Source organism: Aptenodytes patagonicus, chromosome W (genome assembly GCF_965638725.1).
Source record: "Aptenodytes patagonicus chromosome W, bAptPat1.pri.cur, whole genome shotgun sequence".
Taxonomy (NCBI): domain Eukaryota; kingdom Metazoa; phylum Chordata; class Aves; order Sphenisciformes; family Spheniscidae; genus Aptenodytes; species Aptenodytes patagonicus.
This window is the reverse complement of record NC_134981.1, coordinates 47,589,774-47,611,264: the sequence shown is the minus strand read 5'-3', so window position 1 is coordinate 47,611,264 and position 21,491 is coordinate 47,589,774. Positions and strand designations below refer to the sequence as shown.

General features: G+C 40.4%; 1 protein-coding gene across 1 annotated transcript in view; it reads right to left on the bottom strand.

The window, feature by feature from the left end:
- LOC143172196 (F-BAR domain only protein 2-like) overlaps positions 1-21,491 on the bottom strand; it is a 135,228-nt gene that overhangs the window by 51,520 nt on the left and 62,217 nt on the right. Inside the window, exons 9-11 of the mRNA XM_076361440.1 lie at positions 16,629-16,673; positions 14,263-14,335; positions 2,756-2,780 (exon numbers count right to left, since the gene is read on the bottom strand). Coding sequence (XP_076217555.1) covers positions 2,756-2,780; positions 14,263-14,335; positions 16,629-16,673 — 143 coding nt within the window. The remainder of the gene's footprint in view (positions 1-2,755; positions 2,781-14,262; positions 14,336-16,628; positions 16,674-21,491) is intronic.

Genomic DNA, 21,491 nt, shown 5'->3' with positions numbered 1-21,491 from the left:
TCTGCCCATAGAGCAACTTGCTAGGTAATAAACACACACGGAGCCAAACTTCAGTTGCTATCTCTTTCTAGTGTACACACAGTTAACTTTCTATTTTTCTTAATTATCAAGGCTTAACTTAATGGAAGTTACATATGTAGATAGACATATAACAGCACAGGAATTTTGAATCTCATGACATACTGTAATCTATATTTAAACAGAGACTGCTTATTGAAGCTGTCAACCTTTTTAACAAATACCAGTTCTCAGTTCACACCTGCTTTCCTACTCATGATCACATAAAACCCCCTTGTAGCAGTTACAAAAAATTACTGACAGGAAATAGCAATTTATTCATATGCATTAAAACTCTATTTTCCAATATATATAATCTGGTGGCTACAAAAAAAGGATGAGCATAAGCAGATAGCTTGCCAAAGATAAATTTGAGAACTTTCATTTTGGTACAAAAGACATTTCTTAGGACCATCTCACTGCTTTGTTTTCTGAAAACAGAGAATACAAGTTAGAACACACTGCATTATACATTTTGGACTAGTGAGAAGGCCCTAATGGTATTGGCTACATACTGTATGTTGAAAGATCCACAATATCACATAGAACTGGTAGATAAAGTATTGAATTCAGTTCTTACCAGATCCTTAATTTCTAAAATTTTGATATATTTACCTCAGTGCTTATAGCTATAAATAATTGTAGAGTGGTTTTCTCTTACATTCCTTTCACACAAGAGAACAACAATTAAAATTCTGGACAAATAAACAAAAGGCACGTTTTTTAAAAAAGATCATGTTAATAATATAAAAGACAGACAGTGAGATTTTCTGAGAGTGACCAAAGCTGACCAAAATCATAATTGGGACACCTTAAATAAGTTGAATTTTCTGAGGGCTGGTCCTCAGTATTTTCTAGCAATCAAACAAAAATGACAATTGCTTTAAATTTTTTTTTTTTTTTGCAATAATACTTTTCCAAGTTCAATTTCTTGAAATGTGTAATTTATTGCAAAGAGGCATACAAAACAAATCCTCACAGAGATAACAATATAGATGGCTATAACTATTTAGATCAAGTTTGAAAAATGAAACAGAAAGGAAATCTTAAAGTAAAAGACAAGAAAAATGAAAAAAAAATTTGAAATGGGACCTTCTAGAAGAGGATGCTAGCCTTAAAATGTAAAAGCACTCTGGGGTGCTTGTTTATAAGGGGTGAAATTAATCTCATCTATGGTATGCTGCATCATTTTTCATGAGAAGGACAGTAATAGCTTCTGCTATTAAAGCATTCTACCATTTGGAATAATACTGTTGCTTGTGAAAAGCAGGAAGAAATCATAGACCACATTTTAAATTCCAAACGCATTCATAAAATGTTGGGCATAAAAAAAGAGAATGCAACAAAAGTATTAGTTTTGTTGTTAGACGCTATGAAAGTTAGGTCTTTTTTTTTAAACCATATATAAATTACATCTAGACAGAACAATTAAATGACCATATGGTGTGCCTCATGCAGCCAGAATGTCAGACACATTTACAGTTGAATTTGTTGAATTTTTTTTTAATGTAGAAACCAAAATAAGCAAGGAAGAAAATAAACACTGCATGTCAAACAGTTTGTTTCACTCCAATGACTCAACCTGAACTGTCAAAAGACATTATTTCCATTAAAAACCTGATAATTATAGGGATGATTCTAAAGTTACTTTACTTTAAACGTACCCAAGAAATGTGCTCTAAATCAAGATGACTTTGTACAGGATAAAATAACTGTCTCAAATGATGCTTATAAGGCTGTTCATGCACATATAGTTCTATTATGTGGCAAAACTTAGTTTTCCTTACTTAGAAGAATGGTTCTACTAGATTTTTTTAAACCAAGTTTCTCAAAATAAGTTTTAATATTAGGTACTAAAACTCCCAGATATTAAATGCAAAGAAGAAAATCCACAAAACAGGTGAGCTTGGAAACTTAAATTATTTAATATAATTGCCATCTAAATAAACGAACTGAAAAACAAATCAGTCTACAGAAAGTCACTTAAATAGTTCTGTAAATTATTCCCTACTATAGCTATAGGGAGCTGCAATCTCCGTTACATATAATTCAAGACAGCATACATGCTTAAATAAAAAGAAAATGTTCAATTAAGGAAATAAAAAAGTATTAACATACCAATTTCATTTGCAACTGTCACTTATTTGAATTTAATAAATAAAATTGTAAGACGTATCACAGATCAAACTGAGAGCAATGAAAAACAAACCATGAATAAAGTGCATCGAGATACTGCATTTAAAGCCATATTTAAAAAAGTATATTCCTACACACTATTGCCAGTGATCACGCAGAACCCCATTATTATTAGAAGGGTTCTCCAAAGAGACAGTAGTAAGCAGAGGAACATGATGATGCAAAGTTGGGTCCTCTGAACCTTTTTCCTACTTAGAATCTATCAGTCAAGCAATTTAAACTATTAACTTGCAAAACAAAGTAGCAAATAATTGCAGTAAAAACACCTTGTTTAAAACCTAAGATTGTTAGGAAATATAAATGTATTACTGACACATATTTGTATATACTGCTAAAGATTATGTTCTGAGCAAAATTAACACTTCAACTATGTTATCAAAATATTAAATCCTCTATCGCATAAATAATACATTGCAGGTACTGTATATAAGTCAAGTTTCATCAGATTGTAGTGCTTGACAATGTTAGCATATGCATTTGTGTTGGAAATAAGTCTACTTACAACTGAGTCTGTATCTGGACACTCCCTATTAAAAAAAGAAAGAAAGAAAATATACAATTATAAAATGCAGAAATGATTCTATTCATACAGTTCTGGTACTTTCTTTAATATTTTCAATTAATTTGAAACATTGCATTTGACCCATTTGCCTCTCAAACTCTCTTAAAATTTTCGTTATAAATAGTCCACATTCAACTGAATGAGATTTAAATAAAAGAAGCTAAAAGTTTATGCTAAAAACACAGAAGAAAAAATCATAGTAAATGCTGAAAAACAAAACTCACATCATAGTGAAAAAAAAAAAATTAAAAAAAATCAAAGGAAGTCCGGAGTATCACGCTGTATTTTGGATGAATATACTTTAAGAGTCAGGTCTCTATGGATGATGTGCACAATAAATAAAAGTCACCAATCCTAATGAAATAGTTCACACGCAATTGCAGAACATTTTGGACAATAACCAGTTCTTAAAGCAATTAAGACTATTCTTAAAGGAATTCAGAGCTTCCCTCTGTTGGAATTTCATTCTCAGTTTGAGTTTGTCAAGCACAGTTGCAGTCAAGCACCAGAAGATGCTGGAAAAAATAATAGAATACCCTCTTAAGAAACACTTTTTTTAAAAGAAAAAGTTGTCAGCAGAAAGGCAGTGATTGCAAGCACATTATTCACAAGTGTTATATTTTTCTGCTATAACTTGGATTTAAGCAGTAATATTTAAAGAAATTAATGATGCTGAATCTCTCTCACTGATGTATGCAAAAAGCAGAAGCAATTACATTTACAGTATGTGGAAATACTTGAGTAGCATACAGGTCCTCTCTAATCTGCACCCTGACAAATAATGCCATAAGTGCCAGTGTAACTGAACAACAGTTTTTAGATAGTTAAACTGAACATCTTAAATGTGTACTTATTAAAAAAAGAGAAAAAAAATCAAATTTGTAGCAAACTAAATCATCTTTTCTGAAAGGCTAAATGGGTTAAATGTAAAAACTACAGTGTCTTTAAAAACAGATATGAAAACTTGCTAACATGGAAGCATTAATATGGAATTCAGTACAGGCTGTTAAGGAACTGACAGTGAGATGAAGGATCCCATCTCCTCTGAAAGGCCCCCTACAAAACACGTGACCAAGTTTCTAATTGACTTACGTCTTATCTCCCTCTGCTGGCTAAGCTGAATTCACAGCAATAGAACCAGCTATTTTAAAAGCTATTTTACAGAACAAAGAGACAACGTATTAGATTTCTCTCAAAAGGTGTAACAAACATGTTATGACATCTGCTTTTAAAAAGCATCTGTACTCAAACAAGACAGCCTGAAGTCCATAAAAGTTAAGAAATGTGAAAGATGTGAGGCAAACTACAATGAAAGCAATTCGGCCCATAATGAATATTTTCAAAATTAGCGAGCTAATAGACCTCAAAAGTAATGGCAGGTCTAGTATCATTCAGAGGATTGACAGCACCTCACAGGATCCATTCTCAAGATACAAAGCAAAACTCAATAGTCTGCAAATGCTGGTGAAGTGGAAAATGAGGACGTCAGGTTTTAGATGGATGTGCTTTTACATTGCTAGATGCATGATCTTTCTTTTAAGATTAAAGAACTAAGTCATGCTTCTACTATAAGGTAACATATTTCAGCAAATGGGGACTCTGTAAGGGAATTTAAGGACTGTAGCTAAAAACTAAAACAACCAAATCATGCAAAGCAGCGATTAGAAAAAGAAGTGAAATCCTTGACTGAACCTGTATAACAATATGTAATAGAATACATTGTGTATGGTATTTCCCTGTGTAAAACCATTACTAGACACAATATCCAGTTTAGATGTCAACACTTTAAAAAACTGAAAAGACTACAAAACATGAGAATTTTTCTAGGTGTGGAAAGCCTGCCCTACACAAACTAAACAAGCTTACAGCCTAATTTAACAGGAGATTAAGAAAGGACTTGACCTTTATGTGCAGAGAAGTTTCTGATGATACAGAGTTCTATCATGTACAGCCTATAACAAGATCATCAGCTGAAGATGAAATCAGACAAAATTTAGACTAGCAATAAAATTTTTTTAAGAGGTCATAAATAACTATTAGAATATTTTACTTAAGCACATAATGGATCCTCTATTATTTGAAAACCCTACATTAAAATGTGATGTTCTAGTTCATTTAGAAGTTATGGATTAATGCAAGAATCTCTGTAAAAGCCTATGGCATGTGTTACATAAGAGGTCAATATCATGCAGTCATACTTCATTCTTTCTGACCTCAGCATCTATTCATTTTTGTATTGTATATAAATATAGAAACAAATAATATAATATAAATCAAGTTTCAGTCCAACTTGTTGAAAGCAAGTCAAATTATTTTCCCATTTCAGAGTGGCTGCACTGATTTATATTTTCTGATGACATCATTGTGCCATGAAAAACAAAATTTCTTCTAGAAAGAGACATCCATATTATCTTTCAACATTAAATAAAATGTCTTTGGGAAAAGACAGCATTTAGAAAAGTATTCAGATCCAATGGACAAGCATACAAAGGTACAAAAGTGTTTCACATAGTATAGAAGCCAGTTTTCAGCCCTCAGTGCCTGAGAAAATTTTCTTTCTGTTACAGGTCAAGGAAAAACATGATCTCTGAGTAAGGATACATTGAGTGATACACCTGGGAAGAGTTAATTTGGAGCTTCCTGGCCTTTACTATCTCCAGAAAACTACTATTAAGAGCCCTGAATCTTTGCTGGGGCCAGATTACATTTCATCATCTGCCAAAGAATGGATGGAAGGAGATGCCTGGTTTGCAAGCAGGCTAATAACATGACATGAGATTAGCTTGAGTAATAACCCATGTGGTGGCAACAGAATTTTTTTGTTGGACACAAAAAGCTGACAGCTACAGAACTCAATCATACAACAGTACTCAATACTATCAAAATCACTACTTCGCAATTAAGTAAATGCAAGAAACAAAAGGCAAATGATTGAACATGCTTTTTTGCAGCTATTTGATACTGCAACAGTTTTGCATCACAAAAAAAAATGTAGTAAATAACTTTAAAGAGAGAATGGATTACTTTTTAAAAGGGGACTAAAACTATTTAAAATATTAATATCATCAAATATTTATAACATTTTAATTTAAATATTTTAACCTAAATCATCATCAGAAAAAATAATTCTTTGTAATAGAATAGTATTCTCAGATTACTGCTCACCAAAATCACACTACATACAACATTTCTATCACCATTTACTTCAGCATAATAAAGTACAGAAGAGAGGGTGGGGGAAAGATTAAATCACAGAAAGAACAGAAATAGAGAGGAATGACTTAAAAAAATAAGACCTTGGAGCCCTAATGGCATCATGACAGAGAGAAGAAAAAGCATCGTTTAGAAGCATATCACTATTAAAATCAAATACCAAAAGAAAAATAGTTATAAGGCACTTTGTATGTGCAAATAATTAGCATCTGCAGTTCTTAGGTCATTAATTTTTCAGCACTATATTAAAAAACCAAGGCTGGTTAAAAAAAATTTAATTTAAAAAAGAATGTATACAGATGTTGCCACTGATAATATTTCTATATTGCTAAAAGTTTCTGTTAAATTGAAAGCTATTTTCTGTTAAATCAAATACTTCTACTGAGAAAACACATCCAGAAATTATGAACAAAATACACTGAAATATAGTAACCATAATTAGTAATACATAGAATGCTACCAATCCATCTAAGACAGAGAGCGTACATTGAATATGACAAAGGGTATAGCTGGGACATCAATCATGAGTTAGAATGATGGTCTTTCAGAAATGAATGTGCACACAATTTACTGAAAAAAATTCAAAAATTTTTCTGTCCTTCTATAGAGTTGTCCTGGTTTCGGCAGGGATAGAGTTAATTTCTTTTCTAGTAGCTGGTACAGTGTTTTGGATTTAGGATGAGAACAAAGTTGATAACGCACCCATGTTTTAGTTGTTGCTAGGTAATGCTTACACCGGCCAAGGACTTTTCAGCTTCCCATGCTCTACCGACTGAGAAGGCTGGAGGTGCCCAAGAAGCTGGGAGGGGGCACAGCCAAACTGGCCAAAGGGACATTCCATACCATGGGACGTCATGCTCAGTACATAAACTGGGGAAAGCTGGCCGGGGGGGCCGCTGCTCGGGGACTGGCTGGGCATCGGTCGGCGGGTGGTGAGCAATTGTACTGTGCATCACTTGCTTTGTGTATTATTATTATTATTATCATATTATTATTATCATTTTATTTCAATTATTAAACTGTTTTTATCTCAACCCACGAGTTTTTCTCACTTGTGCTCTTCCAATTCTCTCCCCCATCCCACCGGGGGAGGGGGGGAGTGAGCGAGCGGCTGCGTGGTGCTTAGTTGCCGACTGAAATTAAACCACGACAGTCCTTTTTGGCGCCCAACGTGGGGCACGAAGGGTTTGAGATAATAACAGGTTAACCGGAGTGTATTAAGGAACTTATATCTGTTAGTAGTTGTGGGTCACAATGTTGGTTTCTCTGTTCTCGATATTGATTTGTATAATCTGCATCGCGCTCTTTTTCCTGCTGTACATGTTAAAGATTGGTGTTGGGTTTTGCAGTTTGCTGTGGTCTGCAGTGAATAGTGATGTCTCGCTTGTGAGGTTTGTTTTTAGAACATTGACCTTGACGTTAGTGTGGTATGTAAATTTCGCAATGAAGCCGTTACTGTACCACGGAGACCATTTCGTGGAGACAACTAGCAATTGCAGTAACTTTTCTGAGAGTTTTTTTACGGAGGAAATACAGAATGGCAGGGTCACTATCTTCTTCTATGATGTTTCCTCCTTCATTACAGTAATTTTTCAGTATTTTGAACAGCCTTGGGCAGTTAAGATACTTCTATTAATACTTCTTGGGAATACTGTTTCAGTTTTGTCTAAAGTTGGTAAGCAATTTAAGAATATCATCCAGAGATCTGCCCCAAGGCTGAATAATTATGAGTGGCAGGGTGTGTGGGACAAGATGGGCAAGTACCTAGGCCAATGGGCACCCCCAGTGTTTTGGAACTTCACCCCTGAGCAAGTGCAGCATCCTGAAAAGTTAGTAGAATATTTGGACAAAGTATGCTGTCACCCTGGCAACTCCAGAGAGATGCAGATCATTGCAACGTGCTGGGGCCTGGCCCATGCCTACCGAGCCCTGTTCAACACCATTCAGTGCCCTCAAAGGGAAGAGAAGGTCTCTGGCTCTGACAGTAAAACGACACGCACTGCGGCCACTCAGACCCGGGCAACGCGCCCTGCGGCCACTCCGACCCCAGCGACATGCCGTGCAGCCACTCAGACCCCGGCAACAGGCCCTGCAGCCACTCCGACCCCAGCAACATGCACTGCAGCTACTCAGACACCGGCAACAGGCCCTGCGGCCACTCAAACACAGGCAACACGCCCTACGGCCACTCCAACCCCGGCGACAGGCTCTGCAGCCACTCCAACCCCGGCGACATGCACTGCGGCCACTCAGACCCCGGCGACATACACTGCGGCCACTCCAATCCCGGTGACAGGCCCTGTGTCCACTCCGACCCCGGCGACAGGCCCTGTGGCCACTCCAGCCCCGGCGACATGCACTGCGGCCACTCCAACCCCCGCAACAGGCCCTGCAGCCACTCAGACTCCGGTGACATGCACTTGCACTGCGGCCACTCCAACCCCGGCAACACGCCCTGTGGCTGAACCAAAGAACCAGCCTGTGCCAGTATCAGTCGCCCCTGTAACACAAGAAGAAGTTTTGGAAGCGGAAGTCGGCTCGTTTAGTAAGGGAGGAAGAAGCTTCTTCTAAAAGGGAACCGGAGGAAGAACTGTACGACTACCCTGGAGAAGGGCCATCACGAGAACAGGAGGAGGAGAGCCGGCCGCTGACCAGGGAGGAGGAAGAGGAAGAACTCATAAACGAGGCAGTGACCACCCGATCTCTATCCCTGAGTGAGCTGCGAGATATACAAAAAGATTTCAGCCGTCATCCAGGCGAGCATATTGTCACCTGGCTGCTCCGATGCTGGGATAATGGGGCCAGTAGCCTGGAAGTAGAGGGTAGGGAAGCCAAGCAGCTGGGATCCCTTTCTAGGGAAGGGGGCATTGACAAAGCAATTGGAAAAGGGACACGAGTCCTCAGCCTTTGGAGGCGACTCCTGTCAAGCGTGAAGGAAAGGTATCCCTTTAAGGAAGATGTCATATGTCGCCCAAGCAAATGGGCCACCATGGAGAAGGGTATCCAGTTTCTGAGAGAATTAGCTGTGCTGGAGGTGATTTATGATGACCTGAACAATGAACAACTATCCAAAGATCCAGACGAAGTCAAGTGCACACGACCCATGTGGCGGAAGTTTATAAGGAGCTCACCATCGTCATACGCCAATTCATTGGCAGTGATGACCTGGAAAGATGGAGAGGAACAAACAGTGGATGAATTGGCTAGTCAACTCCGGCAATACGAGGAAAGTCTCTCTTCCTCCATCGTCTCGGCTGTGGAGAAACTGTCCCGGGAGATCCAGCAACTCAGAGAGGATAGGTCCTACTCCTCACCTGTACGGACCAGTATCTCGGCTATTAGGAGTCAGCGTTCTTTTGCTCAAGAGAGAGAATATAAAGGGTACACACCACGGGGCACCCTATGGTTTTACCTGCGTGACCACGGAGAGGACATGAGGAAGTGGGATGGGAAACCTACCGCAGCCCTAGGGGCACGGGTACGCGAATTGCAAGGGAAAACAATCACAGAAAGAGGTTCTTCCAGGAAAATTGCTGCTCCAGTTTCCAGCGGGCAGTTCCCCAGAGAGAGTAGAAGGGCTGATCTTACTCTTGATCTTAATGAAGAAACTTCTGACTCGTACGTACAAGAAGTAAGAAATGAGTACTGTGATGAGGACTAGAGGGGCCCTGCCTCCAGCCAGGGGGAGGAAAGGGACAACCGGGTTTACTGGACTGTGTGGATTCGGCGGCCTGGCACATCAGACCCACAGGAGTATAAGGCTCTGGTAGACACCGGTGCACAGTGTACCCTAATGCCATCAAGATATATAGGGGCAGAACCCATCTGTATTTCTGGGGTGACGGGGGGATCCCAACAGCTAACTGTATTGGAAGCCGAAGTGAGTCTAACTGGGAATGGGTGGCAGAAGCACCCCATTGTGACTGGCCCAGAGGCTCCGTGCATCCTTGGCATAGACTACCTCAGGAGAGGGTATTTCAAGGACCCAAAAGGGTACCGGTGGGCTTTTGGTATAGCTGCCTTGGAGATGGAGGAAATTAAACAGCTGTCCACCTTGCCTGGTCTCTCGGAGGACCCCTCTGTTGTGGGGTTGCTGAAGGTCGAAGACCAACAGGTGCCGATCGCTACCACCACAGTGCACCGGCGGCAATATCGCACCAACCGAGACTCCCTGATTCCCATTCATGAGCTGATTCGTCGACTGGAGAGCCAAGGAGTGATCAGCAAGACCCGCTCACCCTTTAACAGTCCCATATGGCCAGTGCGGAAGTCTAATGGAGAGTGGAGACTAACAGTAGACTATCGTGGCCTAAATGAAGTCACGCCACCGCTGAGTGCTGCCGTGCCAGACATGCTAGAACTTCAATACGAACTGGAGTCAAAGGCAGCCAAGTGGTATGCCACAGTTGATATTGCTAATGCGTTTTTCTCAATCCCTTTGGCAGCGGAGTGCAGGCCACAATTTGCTTTCACTTGGAGGGGCGTCCAGTACACCTGGAACCGACTGCCCCAGGGGTGGAAACACAGCCCCACCATTTGCCATGGACTGATCCAGACTGCGCTGGAACAGGGTGAGGCTCCAGAACACCTGCAATACATTGACGACATCATTGTGTGGGGCAACACAGCAGGAGAAGTTTTTGAGAAAGGGAAGGAAATAGTCCAAATCCTGCTGAAGGCCGGGTTTGCCATAAAACAAAGTAAGGTCAAGGGACCTGCACAGGAGATCCAATTTTTAGGAATAAAATGGCAAGATGGACGTCGTCAGATCCCAATGGATGTGATCAACAAAATAACAGCCATGTCTCCACCAACCAGCAAAAAGGAAACACAAGCTTTCTTAGGCGTCGTGGGTTTTTGGAGAATGCACATTCCAAATTACAGTCTGATTGTAAACCCTCTCTATCAAGTGACCCGAAAGAAGAACGATTTCAAATGGGGCCCTGAGCAACAACAAGCTTTTGAACAAATTAAACGGGAGATAGTTCATGCAGTAGCCCTGGGGCCAGTCCGGGCAGGGCAAGATGTAAAAAATGTGCTCTACACCGCAGCCGGGGAGAATGGCCCTACCTGGAGCCTCTGGCAGAAAGCACCAGGGGAGACTCGAGGTCGACCCCTAGGGTTTTGGAGTTGGGGATACAGAGGATCCGAGGCCCGCTATACTCCAACTGAAAAAGAGATATTAGCAGCATATGAAGGGGTTCGAGCTGCTTCAGAAGTGATCGGCACTGAAGCACAGCTCCTCCTGGCACCCCGACTGCCGGTGCTGGGCTGGATGTTCAGAGGGAGGGTCCCCTGTACACATCATGCAACTGATGCTACATGGAGTAAGTGGGTCGCACTGATCACACAACGGGCTCGAATAGGAAACCCCAGTCGCCCAGGAATCCTGGAAGTGATCATGGATTGGCCAGAGGGCAAAGATTTTGGAATATCGCCAGAGGAGGAGGTAACGCATGCTGAAGAGGCCCCAATGTATAATGAACTACCAGAAAATGAGAAGCAATATGCCCTGTTCACTGATGGGTCCTGTTGTCTTGTGGGAAAGCATCGGAGGTGGAAAGCTGCTGTATGGAGTCCTATGCGACAAGTTGTAGAAACTGCTGCAGGAGAAGGTGAATCGAGCCAATTTGCAGAAGTAAAGGCCATCCAGCTGGCTTTAGACATTGCTGACCGAGAAAAGTGGCCAGTGCTCTATCTCTACACTGACTCATGGATGGTGGCAAATGCCCTGTGGGGGTGGTTGCAGCAATGGAAGCAGAGCAACTGGCAGCGCAGAGGCAAACCCATCTGGGCTGCCGCATTGTGGCAAGATATTGCTGCCCGGGTGGAGAACCTGGTTGTAAAAGTCCGTCACGTAGATGCTCACGTACCCAAGAGTCGGGCCACTGAAGAACATCAGAACAACCAGCAGGTGGATCAGGCTGCTAAGATGGAAGTGGCTCAGGGGGATCTGGACTGGCAACATAAGGGTGAGTTATTTCTAGCTCGGTGGGCCCATGACACCTCAGGTCACCAAGGAAGAGATGCAACATATAGATGGGCTCGTGATCGAGGGGTGGACTTGACCATGGACACTATAGCCCAGGTTATCCATGAATGCGAAACATGCGCTGCAATCAAGCAAGCCAAGCGGTTAAAGCCTCTCTGGTATGGAGGACGATGGTTGAAATATAAATATGGGGAGGCCTGGCAGATCGATTATATCACACTCCCACAAACCCGCCAAGGCAAGCGCCACGTGCTTACAATGGTGGAGGCAACCACCGGATGGCTGGAAACATATCCCGTGCCCCATGCCACCGCCCGGAACACTATCCTGGGCCTTGAAAAGCAAGTCCTATGGCGACATGGCACCCCAGAAAGAATTGAGTCAGACAACGGGACTCATTTCCGAAACAACCTCATAGACACCTGGGCCAAAGAGCACGGCATTGAGTGGGTGTATCACATCCCCTGTCATGCACCAGCCTCTGGGAAAATTGAACGATACAGTGGACTGTTAAAGACTACGCTGAGAGCAATGGGTGGCGGGACGTTCAAACATTGGGATACGCATTTAGCAAAGGCCACCTGGTTAGTCAACACTCGGGGATCTGCCAATCGAGCAGGCCCTGCCCAGTCAGAACTTTTACGTACTGTAGATGGGAATAAAGTCCCTGTAGTGCACATAAAAAATATGCTGGGGAAGACAGTCTGGGTTATTCCTGCCTCAGGCAGAGGCAGACCCATCCATGGGCTTGCTTTTGCTCAAGGACCTGGGTGCACTTGGTGGATAATGCGGAAGGATGGGGAAGTCCGATGTGTACCTCAAGGGGATTGGATTTTGGGTGAGAATAGCCAATGATCTGAATTATGTGATGTTAAATACTAATTATAGTTATAATAGTTATACTAATAATACACAGATATACTAATCATACTAATAATATTATATGCCGTACTAATGTTATTACAATAAGAATCACCCAGACTAAAGAAGAATAACTTCAGTGAAACCAAGCAAAGCACAGTGATGATGGTACCAGAACTGACTTCAACATGAAACAATCCAACACCACATACCATCTCCATTTTTCCTGCCCTGAAAGATTATTATGACAGATGGATCCCGAAGTCATGGACTAAATGAACTCACCGAACATTTCAGAGGGATGGCCCACAGACGAAGGGAATGATATCTCTGTGTGTGTGTGTGTGTATATATATAAAAAAGGGGGGTGGTGATTAATGAAAATGTACTGGAAAATATGAGACTTGAGCATGACGCAGATGGTATAGAATAAGGGGTGGATATTGTCCTGGTTTCGGCAGGGATAGAGTTAATTTCTTTTCTAGTAGCTGGTACAGTGTTTTGGATTTAGGATGAGAACAAAGTTGATAACACACCGATGTTTTAGTTGTTGCTAGGTAATGCTTACACTAGCCAAGGACTTTTCAGCTTCCCATGCTCTACCGACTGAGAAGGCTGGAGGTGCCCAAGAAACTGGGAGGGGGCACAGCCAAACTGGCCAAAGGGACATTCCATACCATGGGACGTCATGCTCAGTACATAAACTGGGGAAAGCTGGCCGGGGGGGGCCGCTGCTCGGGGACTGGCTGGGCATCGGTCGGTGGGTGGTGAGCAATTGCACTGTGCATCACTTGCTTTGTGTATTATTATTATTATCATATTATTATTATTATCATTTTATTTCAATTATTAAACTGTTTTTATCTCAACCCACGAGTTTTTCTCACTTGTGCTCTTCCAATTCTCTCCCCCATCCCACCGGGTGGGGGGGAGTGAGCGAGCGGCTGCGTGGTGCTTAGTTGCCGACTGAAATTAAACCACGACAAGAGTACACAAGTTTTTCTAACAAAAGAATAACTGAAGCTTCAATTCTGCTAACACAGACATACAGTACTTTTTCCACATACAGAACTACTATTTCGTTAGGAGTACACATGAGAATCACATTATCTACAATGTTCAAATGTAGAACAAGGGAGAACTACTTACCTATGCAGAGGAAAGAATGAAACATGAGTAGACTACTATGAATACATTTATATTATTTCCTTAAAATCCTTAGTTACAAAAATCTTAAATAGCTGTGGTGTTTTCATATTCATAGCATTCCTCTAAACTTCTGTTATAAAACCATTTTTTTGTTAAACATCAGCTAATGTTTATCTCCATACATTTACTAGTTTTCATACAAAACAAGGCTTCAAGTTGGAAATATACTTACACAGACTCAGTATCTTTTTCTTTTTTCATTATTCCTGATAAACCAAAAGGCTTCCTCTTCCGTGGTTTTATCCCTATGGAACAAACACTTTTCATTTAAAGATCAAAGAGATGAGTATATATTTAGCAATGTCAAAACACTGGTGCATACCAATGCCAATACCTTTTAAATGCTGCCATAATGAGTGATACAAAAATCTAACAATGGAGGTAGGTATGGAGCCAAACTAAGGGAACACAAGAACAAACTAAAGGAACATTATTCCAATATGTTGTTCAGTAACACAATGTGCTGGTTTTGGCTGGGATAGAGTTAAATTTCTCCATAGTAGCTAGTATGGGGCTCTGTTTTGGATTTGTGATGAAAACAGCGTTGATAACACAGGGATGTTTTCGTTACTGCTGAGCAGTGCTTACACAGAGTCAAGGCCTTTTCTGCTTCTCACCCCACCCCACCAGCGAGTAGGCTGGGGGGGCACAAGAATTTGGGAGGGGACACAGCTGGGACAGCTGACCCCAACTGACCAAAGGGATATTCCATACCATGTGACGTCATGCTCAGCATATAAAGCTGGGGAAAGAAGGAGGAAGGGGGGGGACGTTCAGAGTGATGACGTTTGTCTCCCCAAGTCACCGTTACGCATGATGGAGTCCTGCTTTCCTGGAGATGGCTGAACACCTGCCTGCCGATGGGAAGCAGTGAATGAATTCCTTGTTTTGCTTTGCTTGTGTGCATGGCTTCTGCTTTCCTTATTAAACTGTCTTTATCTCAACCCACAAGTTTTCTCACTTTTACCCTTCCAATTCTCTCCCCCAGCCCACTGTGGGGGGAGTGAGCAAGCGGCTGGGTGGGGCTTAGCTGCCTACCGGGGTTAAACCATATCAGCTTTATACCCCCCCCCCAAAAAAAATATGGTTCAAGCAACACGTTAATAACATAAGTCTTTATAAAACTGATCTGCATTGTACATCCAACTCTCCAAGCTGGGTATGCTAGACTGTCACTTATTTTATAGAAGATGGGTGCACTGCCAGTTTTGAGGAAAGGGACTCTGCTCACAGAAACTCAACACAAGCTATTGCTCCAGCTGATCCTGAATAGCCTTGGCAATAGTTTCTTGGCTTCCCAACTGATGCTGAGTTCATGATTTCCCAATGCTGTAGCCAGCTCTAATGCTGGCTCCCACTGAGTCTGGAACCATGCCTCCCCTCTGTCTTTTCTTCCCTGTTTTTAGCACTGGATATATATAGCTTTAGTACAGAAAAAAGTTTGCTTTCATACCCATTTAGTGTACTAAAATTAAAATACATTTAAATATTCCATCAGACTTACTGTCATGTCTGCTTCTCTCCCCAATTTTTGCTGAATCAAAGTAGACTGCCAAACTTTAAACAAAATGACCAAGTGCAAGCATCTGATCCAACTAGTCTACAGTTTTGTTTTGATGTAAGATACTACCTACAGCAAGCTTTTGAGCAAAATGGTGGAAATAATTTGGTTTCCAAAATTTAACAACTGACAATTTGAGCACATCATTAAAAAAACCACTATATTCCCCTTTACAGAAATACTACACAGCACATAAGGAATCTCTTCATTTTTAGAAATTTTCAGGGTGAAATAACTCAAAACTTCTCACAAATCAGGTAGCTATAAACTCAGCCATATCTTATATTTTAATAGAGACAGAAATTGCTCCAAAATTATTTTTAAATGCTAGTCTAGGATTTATTTCCTTCCTGTGCTTTATCCAGCCCAAAACAATGACAAATGGAGTATGAGAGTAGTTTCTGAACATGGATCTTCTCTGCTTCAGTCAAAAAAGATTTTAAGTCTCAGCTGCAATCTTGGCAACTTAAAAGTTGTCGGCTGCTATAGCTATACTGTCAACTCCTCTGTCCCAAAAGTAAATATATAGCTTATGCAAATAAAACAGTTCTTAACCACTTAAAACAATTGCCTAAGCAAAATAATCTACACCAACAAAGGAAGGCTTTGTGACTATAACACTGCATTAGAATTGCTATAACTAACATGGCAACAATGGAAAGAGCCTGAGCCATGTTTTGACACTTGTAAATTAAGTTACAGTCATAAGTGAACCAAATCCAAACCTCTGCAAAGACAGGGTCTTAGCCAAAATATATTTATAAGAAACACTAAAATTCTCTGACCATTGTGCATTAGGCTTATAAAGTATTGTAGGTCTCATTTTCATAGAAGTTTCTTTCTCAGAAGAAAAACCAGCTTTTTGGTCTATTGGAATACTTTGAAGTTATACAAATTCACATGTGAATATCCTTCTCTCCTCAGTTTCAGGTTCTATCCACAGGACTGTTAGGTAAATAACTGCTACAACAACTCACCTTCAACTGCGCTGGATGTGTTACATTCTTCAAATTCAATAGGGCCTTAAAGAAATGACAGTGAAGATAAACATTAGGTTAAATTTAATCTGAAATGAAGGTCAAACCCTAAGATATATTAACAACTATTAATATTTCCTAAAAATACTAAATAATCTAATTAAAAACTTAGGTGGTAACTGAAAACCACAATTACTCTGCCAACGGTCAAACAGATTGCAAAATCATACATGTACAGCAAATCATTAAATATTTTCACTCTTTCATACTGAAAAATTAAAATACTAGTGCACACTGTCTAAATACAATTTAATTGCCTATGTTATTACAACCACATGAAACATTTCTAATTTGTTTCCTCTTCTCATTCAAAATTGCATCTATAATATAGTATCAGTGTAAGGCTTTAGATTTATCTTCTTTTAATGAACAAGAGCTATGTAAAGAAAAATCAAAAAGGAAAAAAGCATAGCTATAGCCCTAATTTTGAGATTCACACTTTTTCTATCTCTGTATTGTTAGTTCCTCTGTTTCCTCTTCATAGCCAATTACCTGGACAGTTAAAAGTGATGTGCATAATCTTAAAAATAGCAATAAAGAAGATAAAAAGCTTTTAAAAAATCATTAAGAGTAAACAGGACAAAAAAGTAGAGAGCACTGGTTAAGTGCCATATCTAAATAAATTCATTATTATGGCTTCCCCATTATAGTTGTGTGACGGATGCACTCGACTCCTTAACCAAACTAGCGGTAGTTTGGTACAGGCTCCAAAAGAAGTAAAGGCCTAGGCTGTAACTGGGCCAAGAACTTCTCTAGTTCCAATCTGTTCTCTGAAAACCCACAAAGGAGCAGAGTGACCCAGTGAGCATCGATGCATATGAGCTTGGAACACCAATCACGTGATTGACACATGAATAGCGGGTAGCTTTTCCAAGACTCATTTATCAAGGAACAAAGAATGTTGTGGGTACAAGGAGTCTCATGCATACCTTTTCCATTACATGCAATTTGACTACGAGCCAACCACTTTATCCCATAAATATGACAGCCTAGGTGAGCCTTCTTTGAGCTCTCCCTGCTAAGCAGCTGGCTGCACGGCGGTGATCTCCCCTTGAGCTGGGACACCTCTCAAGGTTGCTCCTCAAGGCAAAGAGACCTTTTACCAACGACAGATCTTTGGTAAGTGACCGATATTGTGCATAACCTTGTATTATAGTGCAGTAAGATTTTGTCTTGGTAACTTTGATTCTTGTCTTGGTAACTTTGAATCATTGTTATATCCTTTGTGCAGTATAGTTATAGAGTGAACCTTGCCATCTGTCCTGGTTTCGGCAGGGATAGAGTTAATTTCCTTCCTAGTAGCTGGTACAGTGCTGTGTTTTGGATTTAGGAGGAGAACAATGTTGATAACACACCCATGTTTTAGTTGTTGCTAGGTAGTGCTTACACTAGTCAAGGACTTTTCAGCTTCCCATGCTCTACTGACTGAGAAGGCTGGAGGTGCACAAGAAGCTGGGAGGGGGCACAGCCAGGACAGCTGACCCAAACTGGCCAAAGGGACATTCCATACCATGTGACGTCATGCTCAGTACATAAACTGGGGAAAGCTGGCCGGGGGGGCCGCTGCTCGGGGACTGGCTGGGCATCGGTCAGTGGGTGGTGAGCAATTGCACTGTGCATCACTTGCTTTGTGTATTATTATTATTATCATCATATTATTATTATCATTTTATTTCAATTATTAAACTGTTTTTATCTCAACCCACGAGTTTTTCTCACTTGTGCTCTTCCAATTCTCTCCCCCATCCCACCGGGGTTGGGGGGGAGTGAGCGAGCGGCTGCGTGGTGCTCAGTTGCCGACTGAGGTTAAACCACGACACCACTGAACTTTGTTAAGTCGCACTTTTACAACATCATATTTCAATAAAACCACTTTTGCCGATACCTTTGACAGTGGTTCTTTAAGTGGTCTAAATCACCCATTTGCAACAAATTGGCGTAGTCAGCAGGATCCTAAATCAGGATTGGTGACAAGTTGACACGAGGTAACAGTCAATTGTCATTGCAAAGGGCAGTCCTAACCCTCATTCTTTCAATCTGGCTAGGTCTAGAATTTATTTAACCCTGCTGTGAGCTGTTTTAGGGAGCAAACTTGCAGAAACCCAGTGATTTTTCCATAAGACCTTGTTCGGGGAGTTAAAATGACAGAATCACACCAGCACTTGTGCAAGTGCAAAGAAAGCAGAGAGCACATGCAAACAGGCATCATTACTTTCAGCCCCTACGAAGAATTAGCCCCTTGGCCCATATTTGAAACGGTAACTTGCAACTGAACCAACAAAAGTAAAAACAAAATTTAGCATGTTAGCACTGTGACACAGGGGTTATTACTTATCTTTCTGTAATCATTTTGAGGGAGTATACACAAGTTTATATACACACATTATATATACACACGTTAAAGATAAGACAGAGGAAAAAAACCCACAAAACTGTTCCCAATTCTATACTCTAAGGTAGCCAAACTTCCCCCCCACTGCACCTTATGCAACTACTTCAAGTGAGAGATTGAAATCTTGAAAATTTCAATTACAAGCAACTGGAATTGTGATAGATTGTGGAAACCTCAAATACAGAAACTACTTTCACTCCTGCCCCAAAACACACGTGCTAGTAAGTACTCTGATTTATTTATCTTTATTATGAAATTACAATTATTCTAGAGCATCCACCATAAAACCAAGAGCTGTGCAATTTTCAGGGTGTTTTCACATAAAATGTGTACTTGCAAGCATTTTCCAGTGTTTTCACTTGTACTCTTTTCAAAATGAATACGTCACACTCTTAATCTTAAAATAAGTAGCTGATATAAACAGAGCTTAGATACAAGAAACATGGAGACTACAAGCTTCAGTTTGTTTTTAAATAGTACAACATAGCAAATCATTGTGCTGCAATTAGAGATGCCACAATGAAAGTAAAAAATAATTTAGCTGTGAATTAGCATTGTGAATTACACAACTGGGATTAACTGCATGAATCAAATACAAATTAAGTACCTCAAATGGTTCTATTTGTAATGTAACCCCCAACATGTATATTTAACTCTTGCAGTATAAATCTCTGTTCAACTCAGTATAAATACTACATTTTAATAGCATTTTTCAAACTGTAAATGAAAAAAAAGTTATGCTTATGTCAAACAAATAGAAAGACAATTGAGAATCTGATGATGTAACTTGATACTCACTGCTGTTAAACAAATTTAATTATTTTAGATATTAGATAAAATCTACCAGATATTTTCTTTGAAAATTTGCAGAGATCTAATGATTTTTTTTTTTTTTTTAAAAAGGTATGCTCAAAGTAATGACTTGTATTTATTGTAAGTAAGACCAAGTCTGCAAAATTTTCCCTGCCAGTAAAAAAAACCCTGGGTGCTTGTAAAACCAGCAGCAGGATGAGAATCTGGGAATAGAACCCATCAATATCCCATTTATCATAATGTAATTGTTTGGCCTCCAAATGAAGCTCGAAAGCAGAATATCAAAAGGCCAATCTCAAATGGCAGTCTTAAATGCCCTTTAAGTTTCAATTATTAAATAACTTCAAATGCAAGTCTAATTATTCAATATGACAAGACGAAATACAAATTCCTAACAGCACTCCCATTCTACTACATATTGTAAATACATGGACATTTTAAGGTGCTCTTCCAATCCCTTCTCCCTTGCTCTCCATTAAATTCACAGTAAAACAAAGTCAGTGTGCTCCACGAGTCAGCAAATCTGGGTGTCTTACAAAACCAAAAGCAACAACAAAAAAACCACCCAGAAAAACTGATTCAGGGAACTGTACATGTCTACATCCTCACACTGATTTAATCAACATTTTATTTTAGGTATTTAAATGTCGTGGTGTCCTGGTTTCGGCAGGGATAGAGTTAATTTCCTTTCTAGTAGCTGGTACAGTGTTTTGGATTTAGGATGAGAACAAAGTTGATAACACACCGATGTTTTAGTTGTTGCTAGGTAATGCTTACACCAGCCAAGGACTTTTCAGCTTCCCATGCTCTACCGACTGAGAAGGCTGGAGGTGCCCAAGAAGCTGGGAGGGGGTACAGCCAAACTGGCCATACCATGTGACGTCATGCTCAGTACATAAACTGGGGAAAGCTGGCCGGGGGGGCCGCTGCTCGGGGACTGGCTGGGCATCGGTCGGTGGGTGGTGAGCAATTGTACTGTGCATCACTTGCTTTGTGTATTATTATTATTATTATCATATTATTATTATCATTTTATTTCAATTATTAAACTTTTTATCTCAACCCACGAGTTTTTCTCACTTGTGCCCTTCCAATTCTCTCCCCCATCCCACCGGGTGGGGGGGAGTGAGCGAGCGGCTGCGTGGTGCTCAGTTGCCGACTGAAATTAAACCACGACAGTCCTTTTTGGCGCCCAACGTGGGGCACAAAGGGTTTGAGATAATAACAGATTAACCGGAGTGTATTAAGGAACTTATATCTGTTAATAGTTGTGGGTCACAATGTTGGTTTCTCTGTTCTCGATTTTAATTTGTATAATCTGCATCGCGCTCTTTTTCCTGCTGTACATGTTAAAGATTGGTGTTGGGTTTTGCAGTTTGCTGTGGTCTGCAGTGAATAGTGATGTCTCGCTTGTGAGGTTTGTTTTTAGAACATTGACCTTGACCTTAGTGTGGTATGTAAACTCCGCAATGAAGCCGTTACTGTACCATGGATACCATTTCGTGGAGACAACTAGCAATAACAGAGACTTTTCTGAGAGTTTTTTTACGGAGGAAATACAGAATGGCAGTGTCACTACCTTCTTCTATGACGTTTCC